At 38.1% G+C, this 23,846-nt stretch overlaps 3 protein-coding genes across 4 annotated transcripts; 2 read left to right on the forward strand and 1 right to left on the reverse strand.

Annotated features, from left to right (window-relative positions):
- The first annotated feature begins 20 nt into the window (after window positions 1–20).
- Window positions 21–6,191, forward strand: phkg2 (phosphorylase kinase, gamma 2 (testis)). The gene is made up of 10 exons (XM_046853378.1): window positions 21–69; window positions 976–1,079; window positions 2,874–3,049; window positions 3,142–3,196; window positions 3,783–3,848; window positions 3,929–4,092; window positions 4,179–4,269; window positions 4,401–4,554; window positions 5,077–5,202; window positions 5,329–6,191. Exons 1-10 carry the CDS (start codon window positions 37–39, stop codon window positions 5,572–5,574), a joined length of 1,215 nt encoding a protein of 404 aa, XP_046709334.1. The 5' UTR covers window positions 21–36; the 3' UTR covers window positions 5,575–6,191.
- Window positions 6,192–7,080: 889 nt separating this feature from the next.
- On the reverse strand, window positions 7,081–9,495 carry ccdc189 (coiled-coil domain containing 189). Its single transcript, XM_046854459.1, has 9 exons — window positions 9,394–9,495; window positions 9,258–9,292; window positions 9,106–9,171; window positions 8,864–9,027; window positions 8,148–8,218; window positions 7,895–8,011; window positions 7,708–7,780; window positions 7,509–7,607; window positions 7,081–7,363 (listed from the first exon to the last, which is right to left on the reverse strand). Exons 1-9 carry the CDS (start codon window positions 9,409–9,411, stop codon window positions 7,203–7,205), a joined length of 804 nt encoding a protein of 267 aa, XP_046710415.1. The 5' UTR covers window positions 9,412–9,495; the 3' UTR covers window positions 7,081–7,202.
- Window positions 9,496–10,718: 1,223 nt separating this feature from the next.
- rnf40 (ring finger protein 40) lies at window positions 10,719–23,212 on the forward strand. Of its 2 annotated transcripts, none has more exons than XM_046854633.1 (20): window positions 10,719–10,798; window positions 11,461–11,606; window positions 11,697–11,864; window positions 13,491–13,809; window positions 14,459–14,656; window positions 15,051–15,172; window positions 15,581–15,727; window positions 15,829–15,903; window positions 17,571–17,690; window positions 17,960–18,139; window positions 18,638–18,773; window positions 19,006–19,127; window positions 19,869–20,134; window positions 20,967–21,084; window positions 21,187–21,336; window positions 21,469–21,681; window positions 21,788–21,913; window positions 22,049–22,189; window positions 22,276–22,377; window positions 22,508–23,212. In XM_046854633.1, exons 2-20 carry the CDS (start codon window positions 11,472–11,474, stop codon window positions 22,682–22,684), a joined length of 3,015 nt encoding a protein of 1,004 aa, XP_046710589.1. In that variant the 5' UTR covers window positions 10,719–10,798; window positions 11,461–11,471; the 3' UTR covers window positions 22,685–23,212. The 2 variants fall into 2 exon arrangements, with proteins under 2 accessions (XP_046710589.1, XP_046710590.1); XM_046854634.1 differs by lacking the exon at window positions 10,719–10,798 and adding an exon at window positions 10,811–10,821.
- Window positions 23,213–23,846: the final 634 nt, after the last annotated feature.

Consider the following 23,846-nt stretch of genomic DNA (forward strand, 5'->3'; position numbering starts at 1 on the left):
TCGTTGGTGGCAGTAGTGAGCTACAGTGGGACTGAGATGAACAGCAGAAGAAGAACCTGTAGTTCCGCGGTACATGTTTATTCTGCTAGCGGGCGAATGACAATCTCAGGGAAACCCTAGCTGGCTAGCGATGGTGTAAAGTTTGATAGAAGTTTACCTTGAATAGATATCGGGATATATTATTCCAGCTAATGACGGGTATGATTTAGTGAACTACACGTGAGTAAAGTGTGTGTGTTGTTTGCGAGCCGGGAGAAGTACAGCGCGTATCAATAGTTTGTTTTCCTAGAAGTTATATCTAACGTGCTAGTTTAGTTATATCTAACTAGCCCTGCAGTTGTGTAAGCATGCTTTGAAATTATCTATTTCTTTTCTTAATGAGTGTGTATATATATATATATATATATATATATATATATATATATATATATATATATATATATATATTTTTTTTTTAATTAGTTATTTATTTTTTGCCTGTTTGATGGTTTGACAGTAATTTAGGTTAGTGGCTTCAATTATTTATCTATTTATTCATAGACCCCTATAATTGTAACTTCAACTTCACCCCAGAACAGTTTAATACAGTTATTTGAATGCTAAGCTCATTATTTACACGTGTACAATAATATTCTGGCTATTTATAAAACTCGTGATTCCGGTGAACTTTTCATCGACCTCCCAAGAGACATTACATATAGGCCTGCATGAGTTTGGGTTAAAATCCATTACAAATTCAACTAGCTAGTACACCTTATGTAATGATTAAACGGTAAATATAATAACTAAAAAGTGCAAAAGTGTAACGTTAGTGTGCACTCATGGGAAAGGTTTTTGGGAGGGGTCATAGAAGGTCACAAAGTTTCCAGGCACATCACCTTCAGGAAAGTGAAGCTATTAACCATCAAACAGAGCACAGAGGAATCGCTTTTAAGAAACATGAGTATCTTGGTTGAGCTTTATGTGTTTCCTCAGGTTGTGACGATGACTCGTGATCTAATGCTTGGAGAGGAAATGCCCCACTGGGTGGGAGCCAAAGAGTTCCACCAGAAGTATAAATCAAAGGAAGTCATTGGCAGGTGAGTGAGTAAAACCTACAGGATTTCTTGCACTGATCTGTCATAGCATTTTAAAGTTTTGTTACCAACCAAAATAAAAAATGTGTATTTTTGACAGATGGGTCTAATAAAAAAAATTAGTCTTTTGTATGTTTTGCTACAGCCTTTACCTATGCAACAGTGTTATCATGTTGCCAGAAAGTTGAAAATACAAAATTCTCTAGAATTTCTTTGTAGACTGTAGCATTAGGATTTCTTGTTCCAACCTGTTCCAACATAGCAACTGTACCCCAAGTCTCTTTAGCCAACATTAGTGTCATTAGATCATGATCCCTTTCTTTCCTTCTTCATACTCTTCCATTATTCTCATACAATTCATTCTTAGTTTCCTGTATCTTAAGTAAACTTTGTAGATGTTTTCTAGTGAAGCCCAATCTGGTCTAATCTGTTTTCAAATGTGTTGCCAGTGGTTTGTATCTTGCAGAAGACCTTTTATATTCACATTTATAAAGGTGTCTTTAATTTCTTTGATCTTTTTTCAAATTCTGAGGAAACAGGCCACACTGAACAAAAACTGCCCGGTTTGTCCAATTACTTCGGACCTAGTGAAAATGGAGGGATTGTGAAAATTCAAAAGGCTGTAATTTCTAAATAATTAATACTATATATTTGTTAAACCTCTTTAAACCAAAGCTGAAAGTCTACAGTTCACCCATGTTGATTGCTTCATTTCAAATCTATTGTGGTTCCGTTCAATTCAATTCGTCCCTGTCCAAATACTTATGGGCCCATGTGTAATGCATATTTCAGGGCAGCAGTGACACTGAAGTGGCGTTGTATATTGCCAGTACCTGTGCATCATGTACACCTGCTTTGCTAGTGGCTTTAGGCACTGTATATTCTGTCTAGTGCATTTAATAAATGCACCTAACATTTTAAGACACCTCGTAGGTCTGCAGGTAGAGACTATACCTATATGTGTCAGTGCCTGATTTCTGACCATGGGAATCATTAAAGTTGAATGTGTGACTGGTGATCAGCTTTTTAAAGCTGCAATGTTTAACAAATGTAATGCTGCTGTAACTGATACTAGCACAATGCACTAACATGCCACTACCATTTCAAGTGAAATTGGTCCATGGTCTAAATTATATCTTATCAGCAGTGGTCCTTTGGTGGTTGCTTTCCACTAGTGGATTGGGTAGAGGGGGTTGATTAGCAACGAATTGACTACAAAAAATAACCGTACAAAGTAAACCATCTAAATGGTGATGTATGAAATAAAATGGCAACCAGTATAAGAGAGCACCTTGAGTGTACTAATCCAGAATATACATTAAATGGCTAAAAGTTTGTAAACACCCAACCATCGCACTTGTGTGTGCTTGCTGACTATCTATTTCCAAATGTCAGTCCACTGCTGTTTTAACAAGTTAGACTTTTCTGTGAGGAATTTCTGGGGGGAGTTTCTTGAAGGGTTTTTGCTTAGTGCACAGAGATATTGTTATGCTGTAATGGGTTTAAGCCGCTTAGACCCAGTGAAGGGAAATTGTACCTCTGTAACATACAAAGGCATTCCTTACCATTGTGTGCTTCTAGCTTTGTGGCAACAGTTTGGGAAAAGTCCACATATAGCAGTAATAATCAGGTGTCCACAATGTTTTCATTTTATACTTTTAAATGGACACTTTGTTTGTGTGTAAACTGAAGAAGTCAGTTTTTTTTCCATTGCTCTGTACTATAATTATTATTCATGTGCTCTATATTCTTGCTGATCTTGCATGAAGCTCATGTTGAACATATATCGGCATACAGGGGGGTAAGCAGCGTGGTGCGTAGGTGTGTAAACAAGCACACAGGACAAGAATTTGCTGTTAAGATTATTGAGATTACAGCAGAGAAGATGACTGCTGAGCAGTTGGAAGAGGTGAAGAGTTCAACACTGAAAGAGATCCATGTTCTTAATGTGCTGAAAGGACACCCATCCATCAGTGAGTTTTAGAACTTTTACTTTTTGTGTTACAGCTGATGCAGTGTGGTGCAGAAAGATAAAACAAAACGATTTCTGTTTTTCTGTCCTCAGTTACACTCATCGATTCCTATGAATCTGCAACCTTTATCTTTTTGGTTTTTGACCTGTAAGTAATGGTTTACATAATGCCTTTTTCTGCTACTTTCCTTAGTTATGGAACAACATATTCAGTAGGTGTGATGGCCTGGGAAAACCCTCCATATTGTAAAACTGTGACAATTTTGATTATATCATTTTGACACTGTAGGAGTCTTGAACTGATAAGTATCTCTGTCACATCATAACCAAAAGTAAAGTTATATCAGTTTAATACAACTACATTTTGTTTATTTTAATTGATTATGTAGTGAATGCTATAGAAATAATAATAATAATAACCATGAAAACAATGTTCATCTTTATTCCTGCATTATTCAGGGTCTTTTAAGCAGCCACATTCAGAAAGTTATACAATTCTCTCCATTGTAAAAACATGTTTTATTCCCAACAATATTGATTATTTTTTTAGATGTTAAGTGCAACAATGTGTGGTAGGTTAAACCAATCCATCAAACATGTAAATCATCAAAACAAGAAAATGTAAAGTAGCAGAAAATTGGGTAGTTATTAGAAATTTCTGGTACTTTACCTCAAGATCAAGTAGGAATGCTTTAACTGCCATACTTTTTGTTCATATTCCATTTCCATCACAGCATGAGAAGAGGAGAGCTGTTTGACTACTTAACAGAAAAAGTCACTCTCAGTGAAAAGGAGACCAGGTTTGTGTTGACAGCCATTATGGTCTTAAAAAAATAAAAAAATCTCTTTCCTTGATGAATTGCTGTTTTTCCACATTTAGAAGTATGATGCGTGCTCTCCTGGAAGCAGTCCACTATCTCCATTCCCTTAATATCATACACCGAGACCTCAAGCCTGAAAATATCCTTTTGGATGACCAGGGTCATATTAAACTATCTGACTTTGGCTTTTCAGTTCAGCTACAACCTGACCAAAAGCTGAGAGGTAAGATGCTGTTAAAACAGTACCATAATCCAGATTTTCCCCCATATATAAAATACCATTCCGGTTTTAATTTTCTTTTGTGTTAGAGCTGTGTGGTACTCCGGGCTATCTTGCACCAGAGATTCTGAAATGCTCAATGGATGAAACACATGAAGGATATGGAAAAGAGGTCGACTTGTAAGTGGATTTTGACCATCAAAAAAATAAAACCATGGCTTTTCTTCTAGGAGATCAAATTTTTTGGGGGAAAAGACTTGATAGTATTTGTGGTAGTTTCTGCCTGTTAATTGCTAACTGTCTTCCCTCAGGTGGGCCTGTGGTGTGATTCTGTTCACTCTTCTTGCTGGATCTCCACCCTTCTGGCACCGTAAACAGATGCTGATGCTAAGAATGATCATGGAGGGTCGGTATCAGTTTAGCTCTCCAGAGTGGGATGACAGGTCTGATACTGTCAAGGACTTGGTACGAATTTCACTTAGAAGTCATATTTAATAATTATCTGAAAAGCTAGAAAAAGTGGGGAAAGTTTGGGGAAAGGGTGATCTCGGACTTGAGTTCTCAGACTGCTGTGACGGTTGCTGGTTCCAGTAGTGCATGAACTGCTGATCAGGGATTTTCACACACAGAATAGTGTGAAAAACATCCAGTGACTGAAACTGCATTTCTGTGAGCAACTGAAGGTCTGTGAGTTTAATCACTCAGTCTAATCACTCTTTACAATGGTGGTGAGCAGAAAAGCATCAGAGAAAATGCAACACGTTGACTACAGTGGGTTACAGTTTTCTCAGCTAATTTTTCTCAGATTTTCCATTCCTCACTTGTCCAGTTTTAGTGAACCTGTGCATTGCAGTTCTGTCACATGACTGGCTGATTGGATAACTGAATGGACGAGCACTTGCTCCTAATGAAGTGGATAATGAGTGTGTAAATTTCTTTCCAGTTTGTTCAATTCAATCTTCTTTCTCACACTGCTTTCATCCTTAGATCTCAAGGCTTTTAGTCCTGGATCCCACAGTTCGTCTAACAGCTGAACAAGCCTTAACTCATCCCTTTTTCCTTCAGTACCAAAAGGAGGACGTTCGTCGCTTCAGCCCCAGAAAGACATTCAGGGTAAATTTAGACCACACTTATTTACATTCATCTTTTTACTTATGATATACACTTCAAATTATAATGCTGAATATTAGTCTTGAATTCCTGGGAATCCTGTTCATGTCTATTATTACATCTCTCTAGGTGTTAATCCTGACCGTCTTGTCCTGTATCCGTATGTACTGTCGCTACAACCGGGCCAGACCTCTGACGCGAGAGCTCCTAATGAGAGACCCTTACTCTTTACGAGCTGTACGCAAACTCATCGATGGCTGTGCTTTCCGCATATATGGCCACTGGGTCAAGAAAGGAGAACAACAGAACCGAGCTGCTCTCTTCCAGAACACCACTAAAATCGTTTTACTTGGTCTGGAGGACTTTGAAAGCTAAACGCCATTTTTCATTTTTATTCTTAAACCAGTTAGCTAAGATAATATTATTATTATTATTATTATTTTCTTACTTTTGTAATTAATAGGGTTCAGGGAACACGGATATCAATCCAGTCACACAAACAGGCACTCGAACCACAATAGAACTATTTATTCATAAATAACGAGAACTACTTTTCTTTGTTACATGTGAGTTATTGAGTTCACTTTTAACTTCTTAGCCTTTTTTTTTATATTTAATCATAAACCTTACTGTATTTAACTTTAAAACTTCAAAAGTTTTGTTATAAATGTAACCGTCCTGGTGATTTGTGGACAGTATACATTTTAAGAACATAAACTAAATGCATAAAAGCTCTTACATGTCGTTTATAGTAACCCATGTGTGTACGATGGATACATTCCTGTTCACTTAATTTTTTTAATGTATTAATTTGCTCTCCATTTGAAAACCAACCCATTAATTTGAAATATTTATCAATGAGTACTGTATAAAGCTACGATTGATTTTAATCTGCATGATCACTGTCAGGATTTCTTTATATATTAATGTGTAATTTATCTGTTAATATTCTGAACTTGATTCATTAAATAAATCTTTGCATTTTATTTGAACACTGGAAATGGGGTTTGTTTGATATATGATCTATAACATTTCCTTTTTTTAACATCAAGAATATACTATGACTAAATTTAATGAAGGTATTCAGCAAAATATGACACTTTTGTAAATTAAATCCTGTACCATCTAGAGACGTACCAGTGCCAATTGGATCCCACTACATTTGTGGAGTTTTGACACTGGACCTCCTGGAGTGTTTAAAGGCTCTGGCATGGAGAAGCTGGTGTTGGATCTGTGATGATCACAAATGTTGAGCTATTTTATAAGTTGCTCAGTAGTTCCTAGTTTTATAACCATAATGACTGTAAAAGACTAGAAAGAACATTACTCATAATCACACACTCAAGTACTCATGTTAGTTCTCACTCTCCAGTGTTCTGTATTGTTGAAAGATTAATGATCACACTCTTGATGTCACCCAAATGAGGATGGGTTCCCCTTTTGAGTCTGGTTCCTCTCAAGGTTTCTTCCTCATAACATCTAAGGGAGTTTTTCCTTGCCACAGTCACCACGGCTGCTAATTAGGGATAAATGCCCACTGTTCACCTTGACTGTTGATTTCTGTAAAGCTGCTTTGAGACAATGTCTGTTGTGAAAAGCGCTATAAAAATAAACGACTTGATATGGAATAGTGATATTTGTATGGCGCAGCAGAGAGGGTTCATTGTAAGCGTCTACAGCAGGGGTCACCAACCTTTTTGAAACTGAGAGCTACTTCTTGGATACCAATTAATGTAAAGGGCTACCAGTTTGATACACATTTCTGAAATAACAAATTTGCTCAATTTACCTTTAATTATGAGTTATTATTAATAATTAATTATATTAATCTATGTGAAGACACTGATCATGTTAATGATTTCTCACAATAATTACCAACAATGATTTTACAAGGTAGGAAACAGACAGATGCAGCTCACTGGTAAGTGGTGCTATGGTGAGCTATTTATTATTTTTAAAAAGGCCTGCGGGCGACTCCGGTGGTGACCCCTGGTCTACAGTGATCACTTTTTAGCGTGAAGTCTGGTCTCTAGTGCAGTGAGAGCTGTCTTAAGCTGATCATCACTTTCCTGCAAACGTTTTTCTAGATGAGAAGTCAAACGCATCACTTCCTCCTTTACTTCTTTTTGTATAATTGTCCTCAGCTCTCCCTTGGGGGATGGATCTAAAGAAAAAAATATACAGTACATGTTCATCATGATTCACAATGAACCAATGAAAATGTTAAAAAGACACTGAGTCTAAACATATATCAGTTAGTTGTATGAAGTTTCAGTGGTTTTCAGATCCATGTAGTTCAGTACATGTACCTTGTTTTAACACCTCTGTCTCAGTCAGCAGGGTTTCTGTAGAAGCCGTCTCTTGCTCGCTTGCTTCATCGGCTTTGTTTTTCGTTTCCATCTCTGCTTCTGCAACATATCCAGATATAGTTTAAAGCTAAACTGTGGGGTTTGAGGTGTAAAGACTAGAATAATGTCTTGTTGCTTATTAAATAAGAGGTTTCTGTACCAGAGGTTTCTAGCTGATCCGTCGTGAGCTCATCTGGCATTCCAACATAAGACAGTGATAAATCCAAATACATCTTCAAACAATGAGAAAAATCAATAAAGCAAATTCTATTAATATGAATAGTTATGTTCAGGCTTATTTATATCATGTATTTGCAGCAAGGAACAGTACAGAAATTCAAACTTACCTGAGGTGTAAATATGTACTTATAAAGCAGGTAATGTCTCATATATGTGTTGATGAGATATTTCATAATCTCAGTCACTTGTGCTGAATTGAACAGATCAATACTGAATGGGGGTCTCTATAGACAAGAAAAAAAGGAACGACTAAATCTCAACTACAATCAACAATAAAATATCTTCAGAAAACATTTTTCAAAATTATTTGATTATTATTTTTATATTATTACATGTGTAAAAGGTGTTTAAAATACATACTCTGACAGAATGACAGAGCAGAAGCTCACTGCAGTATGTAAAACACTGGTCCATGTTGTTCAGGGGAGTTTCTGGAATGATGATACATTGGAAGTTTCAGGATATTTAGCTGGCATTTTAGTCAAGATATGAAACACTAGTTAGTTATAGTAGCAGAACACTTTGTAATTATAATTTGGGAATGGCCTTTTACCTCTGCTTACTGGCCATTTTCCTCAGTTCTCATTATAATTTACTGACTGTAACCTCACCACTAATCAAGACCAGGGCAGGGGTTCTCATTATAATTTAATGTTTCAAATATTATGTGCATTATCTAAACACAATTCAACTTTAGCTTTTTTTTAAATAAAGGGTTTTTTGGAATGTCTGAACTCATACGTCCACTACGTCCACTTTTGTTTTGATACTTGGATTCATCCCAGTTCAAGTAGACATTCACTTGAAGTATAGTAACAATTAGAGCTCAGCATTACATATAACTTAAATAATGTCTACAATGTTGGAAATAATCCCTCACTCAAATACCAATTAGTGATACAGTATACAGTTTTCTTTTTCACTGATGGATGCAGTAGGAACGAGGCAGATCCACCTCCACACAGCAACACACTGGATACAGTTAGTCATCTTTATCTACGGTAACGTGCACCAATATGAGGAGATGACCATTTTCCTGTATGAAACCACCACATGCGGCTATTTTGAAATTTCACCTGTGTTAAGCTGATGCACATTCTTTATGATGGACAGAAGAACAGATGTTTGCTCTTTGCTGAACTTTTGCTGTCTGCAGAAAAGCACAATGTTTGTGTACATCTCGAGGAGAATGTCCCGCTGGGGCTCAGGAGCCTGGATGTGCAATGCCTGGCACAAAATTCTACATAAAGCAAAAGTTTATTCTTTACAAATTGCATATGTTAGCTGACACTGAAAACACATTTTATAACTATATTACCTTGAAATCTCTGCTGTAGACTGTGTTTTGGTGATTTCTTCTGCATCACTGTAAGTCAGGTCTGCCCTGCGATTCATACAACAATACAACTCTTTAACTGGATCATACCAGGTGGAATAAGGGGCATTAAACAGTACTTTCTTTTGACATACCATAATAATATTCTGCTTTTGGGAATATATGACACCTACAACATAAATCACTCAATTAGAATTTGCAATTAATTACATCCACCTTCAGCTACATAAATGCACCAATTTAAAAGTATACAATGTTTTCACATCTTACCAAAGATCCAATGTTCATGTCTTTGTTCTTTATTAAAGACTGCACTGTCAGATAGAGTTTTTCAGGACACTCAAAAACCAGACCACAACAAACGGCTTGTATTGCCCCGTCTCCTAGCAACGACAGTGGTTAATGGCTCCCTGTGTGGTGTAGTGCACATGGACACATGATAAACATGCGCATAAGGGTTATTTGACAGAGACTTTTTTATTACACTGATGCAGAGGAATTCCCTAATAAGCTGAAATAAATCTTTTTACTTAAAAAAAAAATACTTAAAAATACGTTGAACATTTATTTTGAAATATGGCACGCTGTATGGTAATGTGGGTGAATTTTGTGTTCCGATTACTACTGAGCGAGTGATAAAAGTCCTTCTGCCCTACAGCTGTTTGATGGTGATTGGTCAGAAGCTGACTTTGACAGTAATAATGACTGTTATTACAGGTTTATATGAAAGCATTCATTTTAATGTGTTATCTTACATTATCTTAAATGTTATGTTAGGTTAAGGTGAATGAGCAGATCTGGAGGTACCATAATGTCGAGTGTTTTGGTGAACCCAAGTTGTTTGTATGGACGGTATGGATGGTTGTATGGTCCCCCCACTCTCACATGTTCTCTCAGGTTTTGTTGATTGTGATGTTGTTGGCCGTCTCTTATCCCAGAGATTCTTCATGTCTGTGTTACCTTCTGGCTCTCCATTTAAGTTATAGCTAGTCTCGCCAGAGTCCCTACTTGAACCCTGATCACAATATACAGTGTCCTTACTATTAAATAACATTGAGGTTACCTAACTTTCCATGATTTTCTCTCTCTCTCTCTCTCTCTCTCTCTCTCTCTCTCTCTCTCTCTCTCTCTCTCTCTCTCTCTCTCTCTCTCTCTCTCTCTCTCTCTATATATATATATATATATATATATATATATATATATATAGTATATGTGTGTGTGTGTGTGTGTGTGTGTGTGTGTGTGTGTGTATCTGGAGGCCTCTCTGTTCAGCTGATGATGGCTCTACATCAATAGCCTAAAAGATCAAGAGGTTTAAACTTTAGAACCATGGAGATGGATTTGGACTGATATTAATAGAAACTGTTACACTGGACTACAATTTCTTGTAACGTTTGTGCATTTAAGTCTTCATCAGTAAACAGCTGATAACCTCAGCAATAATAAAACTATAATGAAAAGATATTCGGTGCCACCCAGATGAGGATGGGTTTCCCTTCTGAGCCTGATTACTCAAATCACAAATAAATTCACAAAAAGTATCTATCTGTGTGCGTGTGCGTTTGAATCGTCGTTGCTGTACACGGTGACTTTTATTGTGAAACGATTCGAGCGAATACGACCGTAGCCATCTTCACACTTCTGTACACTTTTCCGGTCTTTGCGGCTAGCAGAGGTTGGTGGCTAATATAATACTCGGTATTGTAGATTTTCCTGCGCGCTGTTCGGTGTGATTTCACATGAAATCATGAGAACAGCGCGAATCTGAAGAGCTTTAAAACGAGATACGCAGTGTTCGTGTTTATGAATAATATCCGTGTATACAAATGGGCTGCAAAGCGAGCTAGCCGGCTAACTCGTATAGCTAACATACAGGCGCGATATAATCGGTATAATATCGGCACTATATCGGCTATAAAATACAATCATTTATTATAATACGTTTATTATAATTGGGGACGAAATTGTAGCTGTGCGTGTGCCCAATAAACACTTATAGTAGGTTACTACAGATGATCTGTCTGTCTATATATATAAATATATAAATATATATATATATATATATATATATATATATATATATATAGCACATACATTTATACACATATAAATAAAAACACATAGGCGCACACACTCTGATGAGAATGTTTTCATATCCACATAGTGATGATCATTTCGGAGCAGTTGTTACTCGACAGTCGATAGACAGACATTACTAACAGACATGTCTGTATAAAAAGAGTTTCTGGTCCCAACACCAGTGATGTGATTCATCCCTGAATTTCACACACTGTTTTTTTTTTTTTAATCTTTTTTTATTCTCTGTTTGTGTTATAGATCAGGAAAATATGTCCGGCACTGGAGGAAAGCGAGCCCCGGGAGGAGACAGTCCTCCTGGGCCACCCGAGAAGAAGATGAAGAAAGAGGAGAAAACCACAACTACTCTCATCGAGCCCATCCGCATTGGAGGCGTCTCCTCTACGGTAGGCAACTTGGTGGCTGTAGAGTTTCTTGTCTGTGTGACGGATCAGCTGTCAGGCAGCTGTGAGCTGAAATGATGCTGTGTTTTGCAGGAGGAAATGGACATGAAGGTAATCCAGTTCAAGAACAAGAAGCTCTCTGAGCGTCTCGAGCAGAGGCAGGCGATCGAAGACGAGCTGAGAGAGAAAATTGAGAAGCTGGAAAAACGACAGGCGACTGATGACGCCACACTTCTAATCGTCAACCGATATTGGGCTCAGGTACTAAATAAACTGATCTACTGTATGAACACTTGATCTGGTTCATTTTCCACAGTGTTTAGATGTGGGAGATTTTAAGAGCTGCAACAGAAACTGTAAAGACTTGAAGTGATGGTTGTTTATATCTTCATAGTTGTACATTATGTACACTGATTAGGGGTTGGAGTGTTTTTTTACGGGTTCTAAATCTAAGTTTATGATGCTTTTCTCCAGCTCGATCATTGTCAGTTTTCATCCTTTAGATTTTCATGATTTTTTTCTTGTTTAATAGGAGATTTTACTTTGCTTGTTGTTTTCTCTTTTCATTTCTTGTCATCGTTATCACAAGAGTGTGCCCAACGGTGCATACAGTTGTAAGTTGCCAGTCCAAAATAGTAGAAAACTTCCTTCCTTTGTATTTATACACACCAGTTAGCTTTAATACGGGGCTGTGTAGCCATCAACTGGTCAGAGTAGGGATGGGCGATATAACGGTAGACTCAATTAACCCGGAGAAATTTGTCAACCGGTAGAGGTTTTGTATGATCACCTCTATAGCGGGTGTGCTCACCTTGCGCATGACGTGTCCACACGTTACACGCAGACTTTTACAATGTAGGAAGGAGGTGCAGCAGCAGGACCTACAGATTCCCATGAGAATGGCGAGGAGATTTTGAGGGAAAAAAAGGTGCATCATATGTGGTTTAAATTGTTCATAGATAGAAAAGCATTCAAATGAAAATAGCCAAATATAAAAAATGCAAATAACTCACTCATTTTCAACACCACATAGACATCCCAGACCTAGACATCCTGAATAAGCACTTTTAATGGTGTCTTTGTCTATGATAGAAAATCCAGAAGATGGTGAGACATAACCTGTGCTATTACACACACATGCATTGACATGGCACCAATCCACCCAGTTGAAAAGGAGGGTTTTAAAGCACCGATTAAAACACGATCTGAGATACACGATTCGGAGCCCCAGATATTTCTGCCTAGTGGAGCTGCCGAGCTTATACTCGTCTTGCCTTTGTGAAGTTAAAAAAGAGATCCTCAATGACTTCATATCTCAGGACGAGTCGCTAAACACAGTCTTACATAGTCATGAGTCGAACAATAAACTTCATAAGCAACTAAGATGCTTAGAAACATCATGTTTTCTTGGGAGACCTCACAGGGGGACATGATCACGCAAGATCTCAAAGAGGCATTGGAGTCTTGGGGATTACAAGAAGACCGTCAACTGGTCATCATGGCTCACAACCTGAAGTAGCTACTGGCAAATATGTAGTTTCAAATTTTAGTTCATTTCATTACTTTGTTTTGATATTTAATGGCGGTGTTACCTCAGGCACGTGTTCTAAAATGCAAAGCCTTTGAAGTATTTTTTTTTTGCTTTATAATACAAGTGAAATAATACAAGTGAAAAATGTTTTCGGGGAAAGAAATCACACTAACAGAAACGGCATGTTTCTTTCTTTTTTTCCATGTTTTATTTATAGTATTGCTACAATTCACTGTTTGTCTAGTCCAGCTATGGTGCACCATGCGTTCACCAGCATATAGAAGGTAAAAACGATGGTGTTTAAAACAGCAAATAAACACTGTCATTAATGTGAAGCATCTTCTCCGTTTGTACAGCTTGAAGAAAACGTTCAGGAGTTGCTGCAGCGAGTTGAACCTAAGGCTGGTCCAGTGCCTGCCCAAACCCCTGTTAGCCCTCCAGCATCTGTCCCTGATCCTGAAACTGCCCCTTTACCCACCCCTGATATTCCAGCTCCTTTGCCAACTCAATTGGAAGGAGATGGCGGCCTTCCACAGCCTCCACTGCCAGCAGACGAGGAGGAACAACGGCAGCAGCAGTCTGAACAACTCCAGCTGCAGGAGCAGGATAAGGAGCAGGAGCAGACTGATACGGCGGAGAAGCCGCCCAAGGAGCCAGTTGTTGATGGACTTGCTGGTAAACACTTTTTATTGTCTTTATTGTAAATATTATTATTATAAAACAGCTGGAGTGGGTGGAGAAGAGTGGTGGGAGTGATGTGTGATAGAAGGGTATCTGTAAGAATGAAAGGGAAAGTTTTTCGTACTGTGGTGAGACCTGCGATGTTGTATGGATTAGAGACAGTGGCATTGAGTAAAAGACAGGAGGTGAAGCTGGAGGTAGCAGAGCTGAAGATGTTGAGGTTTTCGTTGGGAGTGATGAGGATGGACAGGATTAGAAATGAGTTTATTAGAGGGACAGCAGATGTAGGACGTTTTGGAGACAAGGTGAGGGAGGCGAGATTAAGATGGTTTGGACATGTTCAGAGAAGGGGCATGGGGTATATCGGTAGGAGAATGCTGAGAATGGAGCCACCAGGAAGGAGGAAAAGAGGAAGACCAAGGAGGAGGTTTATGGATGTGGTGAGGGAAGACATGCAGGTAGTTGGGGTGAAAAAGGCAGATGTAGAGGACAGGGCGGGTATAGAGACGGATGAGCCGCTGTGGCGACCCCTAATGGGAGCAGCCGAAAGAAAAAGATTATTATTAAACAGCAAACACAATAAAACCATATTCTTCAAAGGGCTTTATTAAAAACAAGAATCCCCTTTATTTTCTGTTTGTAGCCCCTCCTCCACCTCCTCTATTGAGTGAAAGTGCGAAGGCTTTCCTCTCTACTCTGGATAACAGCAGTGAAGAGGAGCTCAGCCTTCAGCTACAAGACAGGATGCAATTCAGCAAAGCAGCAGTGGCCTGCATAGTCTGTATCTTTGACGGCCTGCACAGCGCCATTGAAGATCTGTGTGCTCGTACTCAAGCTGCAGGTAACAAGTTTGATTCACTTATAACTTTATACTTGTAAAGTTTTAAAAGCATAATTTGATATAACAGTATAGATTTACATAAAACTGAGTGATGAATGATCAACATTGAATAGACAAAGTTTTAAATTGGCCTATTACAGCTGCAATTCAAAATTGTTGCATATATAATCAAATTGAGTTTCATCAACTTCATAGCAGCAAAGGCTTGAGGACGTGATTAAATTGATAATTACCAGGAACAGTCAAATTAAACAAATCACTGTGTAAAACCAAAGCAAAAAAAAAAGCGGTTCACATGTCTGTATGTTTGAAACTTAGCAGGTCATTGCATAATAATTGTAATATTTGAACAGTATGTCAGGGAGGACTTAACTTTTGTAATTTTCATCATTAGTATCTGAGGATGATAGTCACCGAGAGATCATCTCCACAAATCGCAGTCTATTCGAGGAGAACAATAAACTCCAAGATCTTGCCTCCTCGCTGCAGGGAAGACACCACAAAATGTCAATGGAGGTACTCATTATACAGCCCACTGGTGGTTTGTGTATTTGCATGTGAAATTTAAAACTATTACATGGGATTTATAGTAAAAAAAAAAATTCCTCTAACATGGTAGTTTTGCAACACCAATCTACTGGTAAAAGAAAGAAAAATAATATGCATCAGTGAATATATATGTGTAACTTTCATTTAACTAATCTTCTGCACTTCATGGTGGAATAACTACATAACCTTATGGCAACTTTTTGCTGTGGACTTGTACTTCACTTAAATGAGAGATTATATTTCAGATCATGTTTTTGTTGTAATGTCTGTATCTTTGATAAATGTTTTTAGAGACTCTGCATTCCATAACTGTGGTAGAAACATTTTTCACAACATTGTTCCTCTTCTGTACATTTTCTGTTAATTTCTCTTCAGTATAATGAATTGGTTGATAAAGTGACCAGCTCTGAGACTAAAGTCTCGGAGATGGAGACAGCTGTGGAGGACCTGCAGTGGGACATCGAGAAGCTTCGCAAGAGAGAGCAGAAGCTCAATAAGCACCTTGCAGAGGCCCTGGAACAGGTCAGCAGAGGAAGAAAAGTTCAAACTGACTGACTTAAATGGAAGTTATTTTGAGGCACAAGAATATATACTGAAAAATAAATGGTTTTTTTGCTTCTCAGCTGAATTCAGGCTACCATGCTATTGGTAGGTCTGGTGGCTTACCTGGTGGTCAGATAACTCTCAACATACAGAAGGTAATTTACAGAATTTAAAATACTTGAATTACACTCACTGAGCAGTTTATTAGGAACACTTTAATATAGTAGGTAGAGCATCAGATCACTCTCAAATAGTTTGCAGCCTGGATTTTGGATCGTGATCCATGTTGACATGACCGCATCGTGCACTTTCATGCTGCGAATCTTCTGTTCTACCACATTCCCAAAGGCGTTCTGTTGGATTTAGATCCGGTGACCAGAAAAGCCACTGAAGAGCATTGAACTCATTGCCATATTCATGGTTCCAGATACTGTTTCTACCATCTGTGTGTCTTAGCAGAAAAGGAGATTCATCAAGCCAGACTTTGTTTTTCCAGTCTCTGTATTCCACAAATGTCCAGTTGTGGTGAGATGTAGCCACTTCTTGGCTGAGAAAAGGGAAAGCTATGTTTTGATATGCTGTGCACCCTGAGGAACCTTTCTGCACATCATAATATTAGTGTTTATCTGCCTTACTGTATCCATTCTCTCAGTTCAAAACAATTTGGCCATTCTACATCAAACTCTCATCAACAAGGTGATTCTGTCAGCAAAATTGTTGACTCAAAGTACTTTTCTGAGAGAACTGTAGAGATGTACATGGGAAATATATCTGGAGCAGGTTTAGAAATTCTTAAATCCACTCATCTGGCACCTAAAATCATGCCACGGTCAAAATCATGGACACATTTTTGCTCATTGTGATGCTTGATGTGATTTAAGGATGCAGCTATCAATTTTAGAAATCGAGTATTCTACTGATTAGTCCATCGATTTATCAAATAATCAGATAAGAAGTCCTTTTTCTTTATTAAAAACCAATACTTAATATACAAGAGAAAATAAGACGGGTCTTTTAAAATGTTAAAGTAATTTGTTTCCTTTTTTAGAAAAATTTACATTTTTATTGCTGAAATTAAATACAAGAATATCTGTGAAAACAAAACCCATTTAGTGCATTTAATTGCCATATTACATCAAAATTCAATTATATAATTAAATGCAAATATATAAATCTGTTTCAAATTAATTTAAAAAAGAAAGAAAAAAAGGGGAGTGTAAACACCGTATGGTGTTTTCTTTGTTTTAGTATGAAATGATCCCCAACTTTGAAAACTTTCTCTTGTGTTCTTTGGCCCAAATCTTCTCTTCGCCCCTCGCCGTTTTCACTCCGTTCCTCCATTTTTCATTCTGCAGCATCTTCTGTGTTCAGCTGTCCAGATGTCTGATTTATAAACATGGTGTACGCGCAAAACGAAGCTGAAAACCCTGTTTTCCACGCAAAGGTTGTGATTTATAAAAAAATTATAATCATTTGAAGGGAGAAAGTCTGCACCTGTGAGTAAACTGATCCCTGCATACGCACAATGTGAAAACACAGAAGGCGAGAAGGGAAATAAGCGACACCGATATCGCGCACAACCTTCGAGCGGAAAGTGGTGTTTCTAAATGAGGGTTTAGAGGGTGGTGCCTCAGTAATAATGGTCTGTGGGGAAACAGTGCACCATGTGTAGTTAAATTGACTAATCTGATAATAATTTGCCTCTATGCTTTTTTTTGTATTCAAATTACTCAAGTTACTAGTTAATCATGTAACCTGTTAGAATAACTGTTTGTTATAAAAAATATCTTCTAGGGTAATGTGTATTTAAATATGTTTTCAGTTTGAGTCACTAAATGCAGAGCTGGAGCAGAATCAGGAGCTGGCCAATAGCCGCATGGCAGAGCTGGAGAAACTGCAGCAGGAGTTACAGGAGGCAGTGAGAGAAAGTGAGAAGCTCAAGGTACTGGATTCTTGACTAAGTTGTAAATACAACATTTTGCATAGGGATGCATGATATGTTAATGTGTAAGATTTTAGATTGTATTTCTACATATATGCATAATACACATCTCAGACACAACACTTGTGATATGTTATCATTTATTTTCACACATCTGACCCTTGCATAGTTTATCTTATTTACTATTTTTAAATTATCGAAAGGGTAATCCGTATTTTTTCATACAGCAACATTTTCTAGGCTCTGATTTCTGCTTTTCTTTCTTAAAGATCGACCTTCGGAACATTCCAGAGGAGGTGGTGAAGGAAACGCCGGAGTACAAGTGTCTTCAGTCTCAGTTCTCTCTGTTGTATAACGAGTCTCTGGGAGTGAAGACGCAGCTGGATGAGGCCCGGGCTCTGCTGCTTACTGCCAAAAATGCTCACCTACGCCAGATAGAGCACATGGAGGTAAACATCTTGAATGCGTGAAATATACATTTCTGTATATTGTTCTCTTCCAAATATAGGTGCAATAGAGATGCACAAATGAATTATGTTTCCCATGTTCATCAACGAGCAGATTCTTTGCAAATTTTTGTCAACAGGATAAATGGAATGGCAGAAGCATGATGGTGGTTTGCTTTAAGCTGAATTGTAAAATATAGTAAATACGGACTGACACTGGTCCAGAGTTTTTAAGCCGTTATCAGACCCCATGTAATTTATTTATTTTTTGTACCAAATGTCGTCGTTGTCGTCGTCGTCGTCGTCTTCTTTTTTTCGGCTTCTCCCATTAGGGGTCGCCACAGCAGATCATCTGTCTTCATACCCCCCTGTCCGCTACATCTGCCTTTTATTCCTGGTGGCTCCATCCTCAGCATTCGTATTCATCCTTAATTGAATCCTTAAGTAAATTTGCTAATTTAGATTTTTGACCATATGTTCTCATTCTTTTTGTTTTTATAGAGTGACGAGTTGTCTCTTCAGAAGAAGTTGCGAACTGAAGTCATCCAGTTAGAGGACACACTAGCTCAAGTGCGCAAGGAATACGAGATGCTACGGATTGAGTTTGAACAGAATCTTGCAGCGAATGAGCAAGCAGGTAGTGACTTATCAAAGTTAAAATTCAGCAGCAGTGAATTTCTAATGCACACTGCTTTACTGTAATTATGGAGGAAGTGGGGAAGTCTGTGGGAGGTGCTGGATTCTCTCATCAGTTCTGAGTGTTCATTATTTTGACAGTAATCTAGTAGATCTCAAGCATCAGATTCAGTAACCACTACCGCATTGCTGCCATCATTATCTCTAATTCTTTACTGGCTGTTGCTCTGTAGGTCCAATAAACAGAGAAATGCGACACCTAATCAGCAGTCTTCAGAACCATAATCACCAGCTCAAGGGAGATGTGCAGAGATACAAGAGGAAGTTACGAGAGACCCAGATGGAAATCAACAAGGTGGAGTTCATACATTCTTTGTAACCTATCAGATTCTGGCAGTTTTAATTAATTGTTCGAAGTGGTATTTTATATAATTAATTAAGAATAAAAACCTAAACTGGGAATATTTTAAATATAATTTAACAGAGAATCTGCAATTGTAATAAATCATCAATTAATTTAAAAAAAAAATTTATGATGGTACTGATAATCTACATCCTGATTGTATAAAATTACAAAATGTGAATTAAAAAGATTGTATTTAGAATTCGAATTTTTAAAAGAAAATGTTTTACTCTGAAAAATTCAAAATTTACCTTATAGCAAAAAGGAGATGAAAGCACTTAGTTTTATAAAATGTCTTTGTATACTGTAGCATTAAGAATTCCTTGTTAATTCCTTCCTATAACTAACGAGGCCAAAACTGTTCCAGCCTATCAGTGCCCCGGTTCACACACTGAGGACTATAAGTCAGTGAAGTCATGTTGCAGAGGAAGGACACAAGTTGCCTGCACAGATCCTTGACCTTAACCAAACTGAATACCCTGAAATGATTTGGAATGCTGAATGGGCAAAAATCCCCATGACCCTGTTTTGAAATCTACCATTCACTGAGGAGTGGCAGCTGTTTTATTAGCAAAATGCTTATGCTTTTGCAATGAGATGTTTAAAGAGCAGATGTGGACGCGATGGACAAATGTCCACCTACATCTGGCAGTTATACTATATCATGATAATTAACACACTTTTATTATTCAGATCAAGTGCCAGAGTGGAGACAATGGCAGTATGCTAGCTCTGGAGGAGAGTGTGAATGACGGAGGACTGGATGTGAAAAAGGAGGAGGAGGATGAACAAGACGAGGAGGAGGAAAGAAGGAGAGAGTTGGAGAGACAACGAGCCAGAGAACGTGAGAGAGAGGCAGAGAGAGAGCGAGAAAGAGAACGGGAACGAGAACGGCAGCGCAGTGAGGAGCTGAAGAGAAAAGACTCCGACACACTGAAGATGCTACGAACAGAGCTCAAGTATGCCTCAGTTTTTAGCCACTTGAACAGGCCTGAATAAATCCTATTTTAGGTATATACACAATAAAATATGATTTATTTGTATGTACTTCGGGCATGTTCAACATTTTATATGTTTAATAATGGACTAGACTCATGTTCTGATTCATTTTTTAGGTGGGAGGTTTACAAACAACTGAAGGAATTTTCATGAGAACCTTTTGCTATTTAATAGTAATATTTTCTGTGGCATATGTAGTCATAGTGGCATTGGTTAATTCTGCCATGGTCTGGCAGAATGCCTAGCATTTTTCTTGAATGAATTACCAGAGTACACACAGCAAACATTCTTCAAACTCTGTTATTTTTTTTCATACATTCTATTGCCATCAACACAGAAATCAATCTGTTTATAGGTAGTTTAATAGATGTGGTTGTAAGAGTTTATTTACAAAATGTTTATTTTGCTTTGTTGCTTTTTGATTAAGTGGTTTTTGTGCAGTCAGAAGGCAACACTTATATTTATTAAATGAAACACACACTACTTATAGTATGAGTATATCACTATATAAAACTTATTTTTGTTATTATTAACAGTAGCTATAGTTATAATAACAATTTAAATATCATAATGAGAATATTGTTAACCAGTTGACTGAAATAATATCCAAGTTTATTGAAATCCAAGTTGTTTATCGTCCTGAGGGCTGTTGAACGACTGATCAAAAATCATTCTTACCTTCACCTGCATCAGTGGTATCAAAGTAGTGAATTCTGCACGTGTGTGTGTGTGTGTGTGTGTGTGTGTGTGTGTGTGTGTGTGTGTGTGTGTGTGTGTGTGTGTGTGTGTCAGGAAAGCACAAGAATCGCAGAAGGAGATGAAGCTGCTGCTCGACATGTATAAGTCTGCTCCAAAAGAACAGAGAGACAAAGTGCAGTTAATGGCAGCTGAGAGAAAATCAAAAGCAGAGGTCTGTGTGGCATTAACTTTCACCACTATTTATCCATGTATGTAATGCAAATGTTCATGCAGGCACAACAGAGTTTCAGTGAATTTTCTGTTGTGGTTGCAGGTGGATGAGTTGAGGCAGCGGGTACGAGAGTTGGAGGAGAGAGAGAGGAAAGAGAGTAAGAAGCTGGCTGATGAAGATGCTTTGAGGAAGCTTCGAGTGGCAGAGGAGACCATTGAACATCTGCAAAAGAAGCTTACTGCCACTAAACAGGTATGTTTGGTCCTGTTATATTGTCTGTCAGATTGACCTTAAGGGAATTCTGCCTTATTTTAACATACAGTATAATTACTCTGATTTCAGTAGTGTTGAACGCTTTAATGATACATATGTCTCTTTCTACAGGAAGAGGAAGCCTTGCTAAGTGAGATGGACGTGACGGGTCAGGCTTTTGAGGACATGCAGGAACAGAACAGTCGCTTAATGCAGCAGCTGCGTGAGAAAGATGATGCCAACTTCAAGCTGATGAGTGAGAGAATCAAATCCAACCAGATCTATAAACTGCTTAGAGAGGAGAAAGAAGAACTGGCTGACCAGGTGCTTACTTTCAAAACCCAGGTATACAGAAAACTCAGCACAGTCTCGCTTTTGCAAATGTTTGAAGCACATATTTCTGTATCAGCAATTTAAAAATGAAGCATATCCTTTTTCACATTGCTTCCAGGTTGATGCTCAATTGCTGGTTGTGCAAAAGCTGGAGGAAAAGGAGGGCATCCTACAAAGCTCACTGGCTACACTGGAGAAAGAGTTGGCACTACGCACACAAGCTCTAGAGCTCAATAAGCGTAAAGTAAGAAGCACATCACATCTCCATCATATCCTGGAACTCCATTATATTTTCTTAAAACCATTACTATTGGAATGTGCTGTGGAACTGTGCAAGTTACAGTGCAGCCTGTGTTTTAACTCATTCTCTTGGGCTCAGGCAGTAGAAGCAGCTCAGTTGGCTGAGGATTTAAAGGTGCAGCTGGATCACACTCAGGCCAAGCTGAGGGAGATCCAGGCTTCTGTGCTGGAAAACCGGAGTGCACGTGAAAGAGAAAGTGGCAACCTCAAACGTGCACAGGTAAAAACATGCACACATGAAAACGCAAACTGAAATGTATAAAAAAAAAATCCTTTTAATGCATCTGGTACTGTGGGGTTTTTTAGGAGGACTTGTCAAGACTCCGCCGAAAGCTCGAGAAACAGAAGAAGGTGGAGATGTATACTGATGCAGATGAGATCCTGCAAGAAGAAATTAATCAGTACAAGGTAAACAAAATACAGGATTCAATCATGAGATGGTGTTTATCAAAGTAAAATATTGATTATTCTATTCATTTTAAAAATCTTTGTTTTGACCCTTTATTATTACTGACATGAATTATTTTTTTGTTCTCAGGCTAAGCTGCGTTGCCCCTGCTGTAATACCCGGGATAAGGAGACGGTGCTTACAAAGTGTTTCCATGTCTTCTGTTATGAGTGCTTGAAGACCCGTTATGATACTCGGCAGAGGAAATGTCCCAAGTGTAATGCTGCTTTTGGAGCCAATGACTTCCATCGCATTTACATCACTTAAGTCCAAGATGGGAAAATATAACTCTATGTACAGTAATGCGTTGGGAAAGTGGACTTAAGAGCAAAGAGTACGGATGTGGCATAATATTCTGCTCAAAATGCTGCTTTTATTACATCTGTGAGTAGTCGTTGCTAGTGACCAAATAGACAGCAAGCCTGCAGACTGACCGGAGAGATGATGTGACTATTACAGCCAATAGCACACCACGATTGCTTGATTGTATCTACAGTCCTTAAGCATATAGGTTGTATTTCCATTTGCTCAATAGTCTATTAAGTGTTCAGTAAGTTAATTTGTTTTTTTTTTTTACACTCATTTGCTTTCTGAATGTGACTTGGAACACAGTACATTTACATCATTACAGTGTCAATTACAATTTTAGCACAATTTTATTGTACCAGTTGTGACTTGTGTGATGTATTACACAGTTGCAGATGTTGTGACGAATAGTCAAAGTTTTTTTTCTTGGTAGTCATGTGTTCAATCCATTTGCAGAGTACAGTAAATTCAAGATTCATTTTGATGTAATGCTGCTCTGTGGTTTCTGACTGCATGCCTTAACCATCTTAAACCAGTGCAGACTGGGCCAAGAAACTGGCTCAGATCCTCTATTCCAGTGACACCAGCAGGTTTGAAGAAAAAAAAATGCAAGGAGAGTTCACAGACCCTTTCTGTATATTGGAGTAAAGTGGATTTTTATTTGGTTTTTGGTTTTTGAATAAGACTATAACTGAAGCAGGGCCTTGGTCAGTCTGAGTGACAACAGCTGTCTGGGTACCAGTCATTTCTAAGAGGATTTGATGTCTTTCAAATTATACATGCCTGACCAATGTGTTTTTAACCTCACCATCCCCCCAAGGAGTCAGCAACTGAGGTGGAGTTTCCTTCTGTCCTCATTTGAAGAATAAGATGTGTTTGCTTGCAGGGGCTTACAAATAACTCACTGAAGTTCTTAGATGACCTACAGAATATGAGTATGGACATATTTGTTGAGTAATTGCAGATGTATAATCTGCTATTTGGCTTGTACTGAATACTAAAGCCATGAGCCTGGGAAAAGTTATAGCCTAATAACTACATTGTAAAATGAACTTTTGGGGGCACAAAGAAAGTTCAAAGCACAAATATGTATGCATCATCGTTCTGTTGTTAACACCAGACA

This window comes from Silurus meridionalis, chromosome 7, assembly GCF_014805685.1.
Source record: "Silurus meridionalis isolate SWU-2019-XX chromosome 7, ASM1480568v1, whole genome shotgun sequence".
Lineage (NCBI taxonomy): Eukaryota > Metazoa > Chordata > Actinopteri > Siluriformes > Siluridae > Silurus > Silurus meridionalis.

What these genes read in the sequence shown, in the direction of transcription:
- ccdc189 (XM_046854459.1), bottom strand. An exon ending in TGTGCATCAGCTTAACACAG is followed by an intron (nt 8,219 to 8,863) that starts GTGAAATTTCAA and finishes TCATCATTCCAG; the next exon opens with AAACTCCCCTGAACAACATG. An exon ending in TGCTCTGTCATTCTGTCAGA is followed by an intron (nt 8,012 to 8,147) that starts GTATGTATTTTA and finishes TCTTGTCTATAG; the next exon opens with AGACCCCCATTCAGTATTGA.
- rnf40 (XM_046854633.1), top strand. Translation starts at nt 11,472, where the DNA reads ATGTCCGGCACTGGAGGAAAGCGAGCCCCGGGAGGAGACAGTCCTCCT. An exon ending in ACCACAAAATGTCAATGGAG is followed by an intron (nt 15,173 to 15,580) that starts GTACTCATTATA and finishes ATTTCTCTTCAG; the next exon opens with TATAATGAATTGGTTGATAA. An exon ending in AAGAAATTAATCAGTACAAG is followed by an intron (nt 22,378 to 22,507) that starts GTAAACAAAATA and finishes TTTTGTTCTCAG; the next exon opens with GCTAAGCTGCGTTGCCCCTG.
- phkg2 (XM_046853378.1), top strand. Translation starts at nt 37, where the DNA reads ATGAACAGCAGAAGAAGAACCTGTAGTTCCGCG. An exon ending in GAAGAACCTGTAGTTCCGCG is followed by an intron (nt 70 to 975) that starts GTACATGTTTAT and finishes GTGTTTCCTCAG; the next exon opens with GTTGTGACGATGACTCGTGA. An exon ending in ACCTGACCAAAAGCTGAGAG is followed by an intron (nt 4,093 to 4,178) that starts GTAAGATGCTGT and finishes CTTTTGTGTTAG; the next exon opens with AGCTGTGTGGTACTCCGGGC.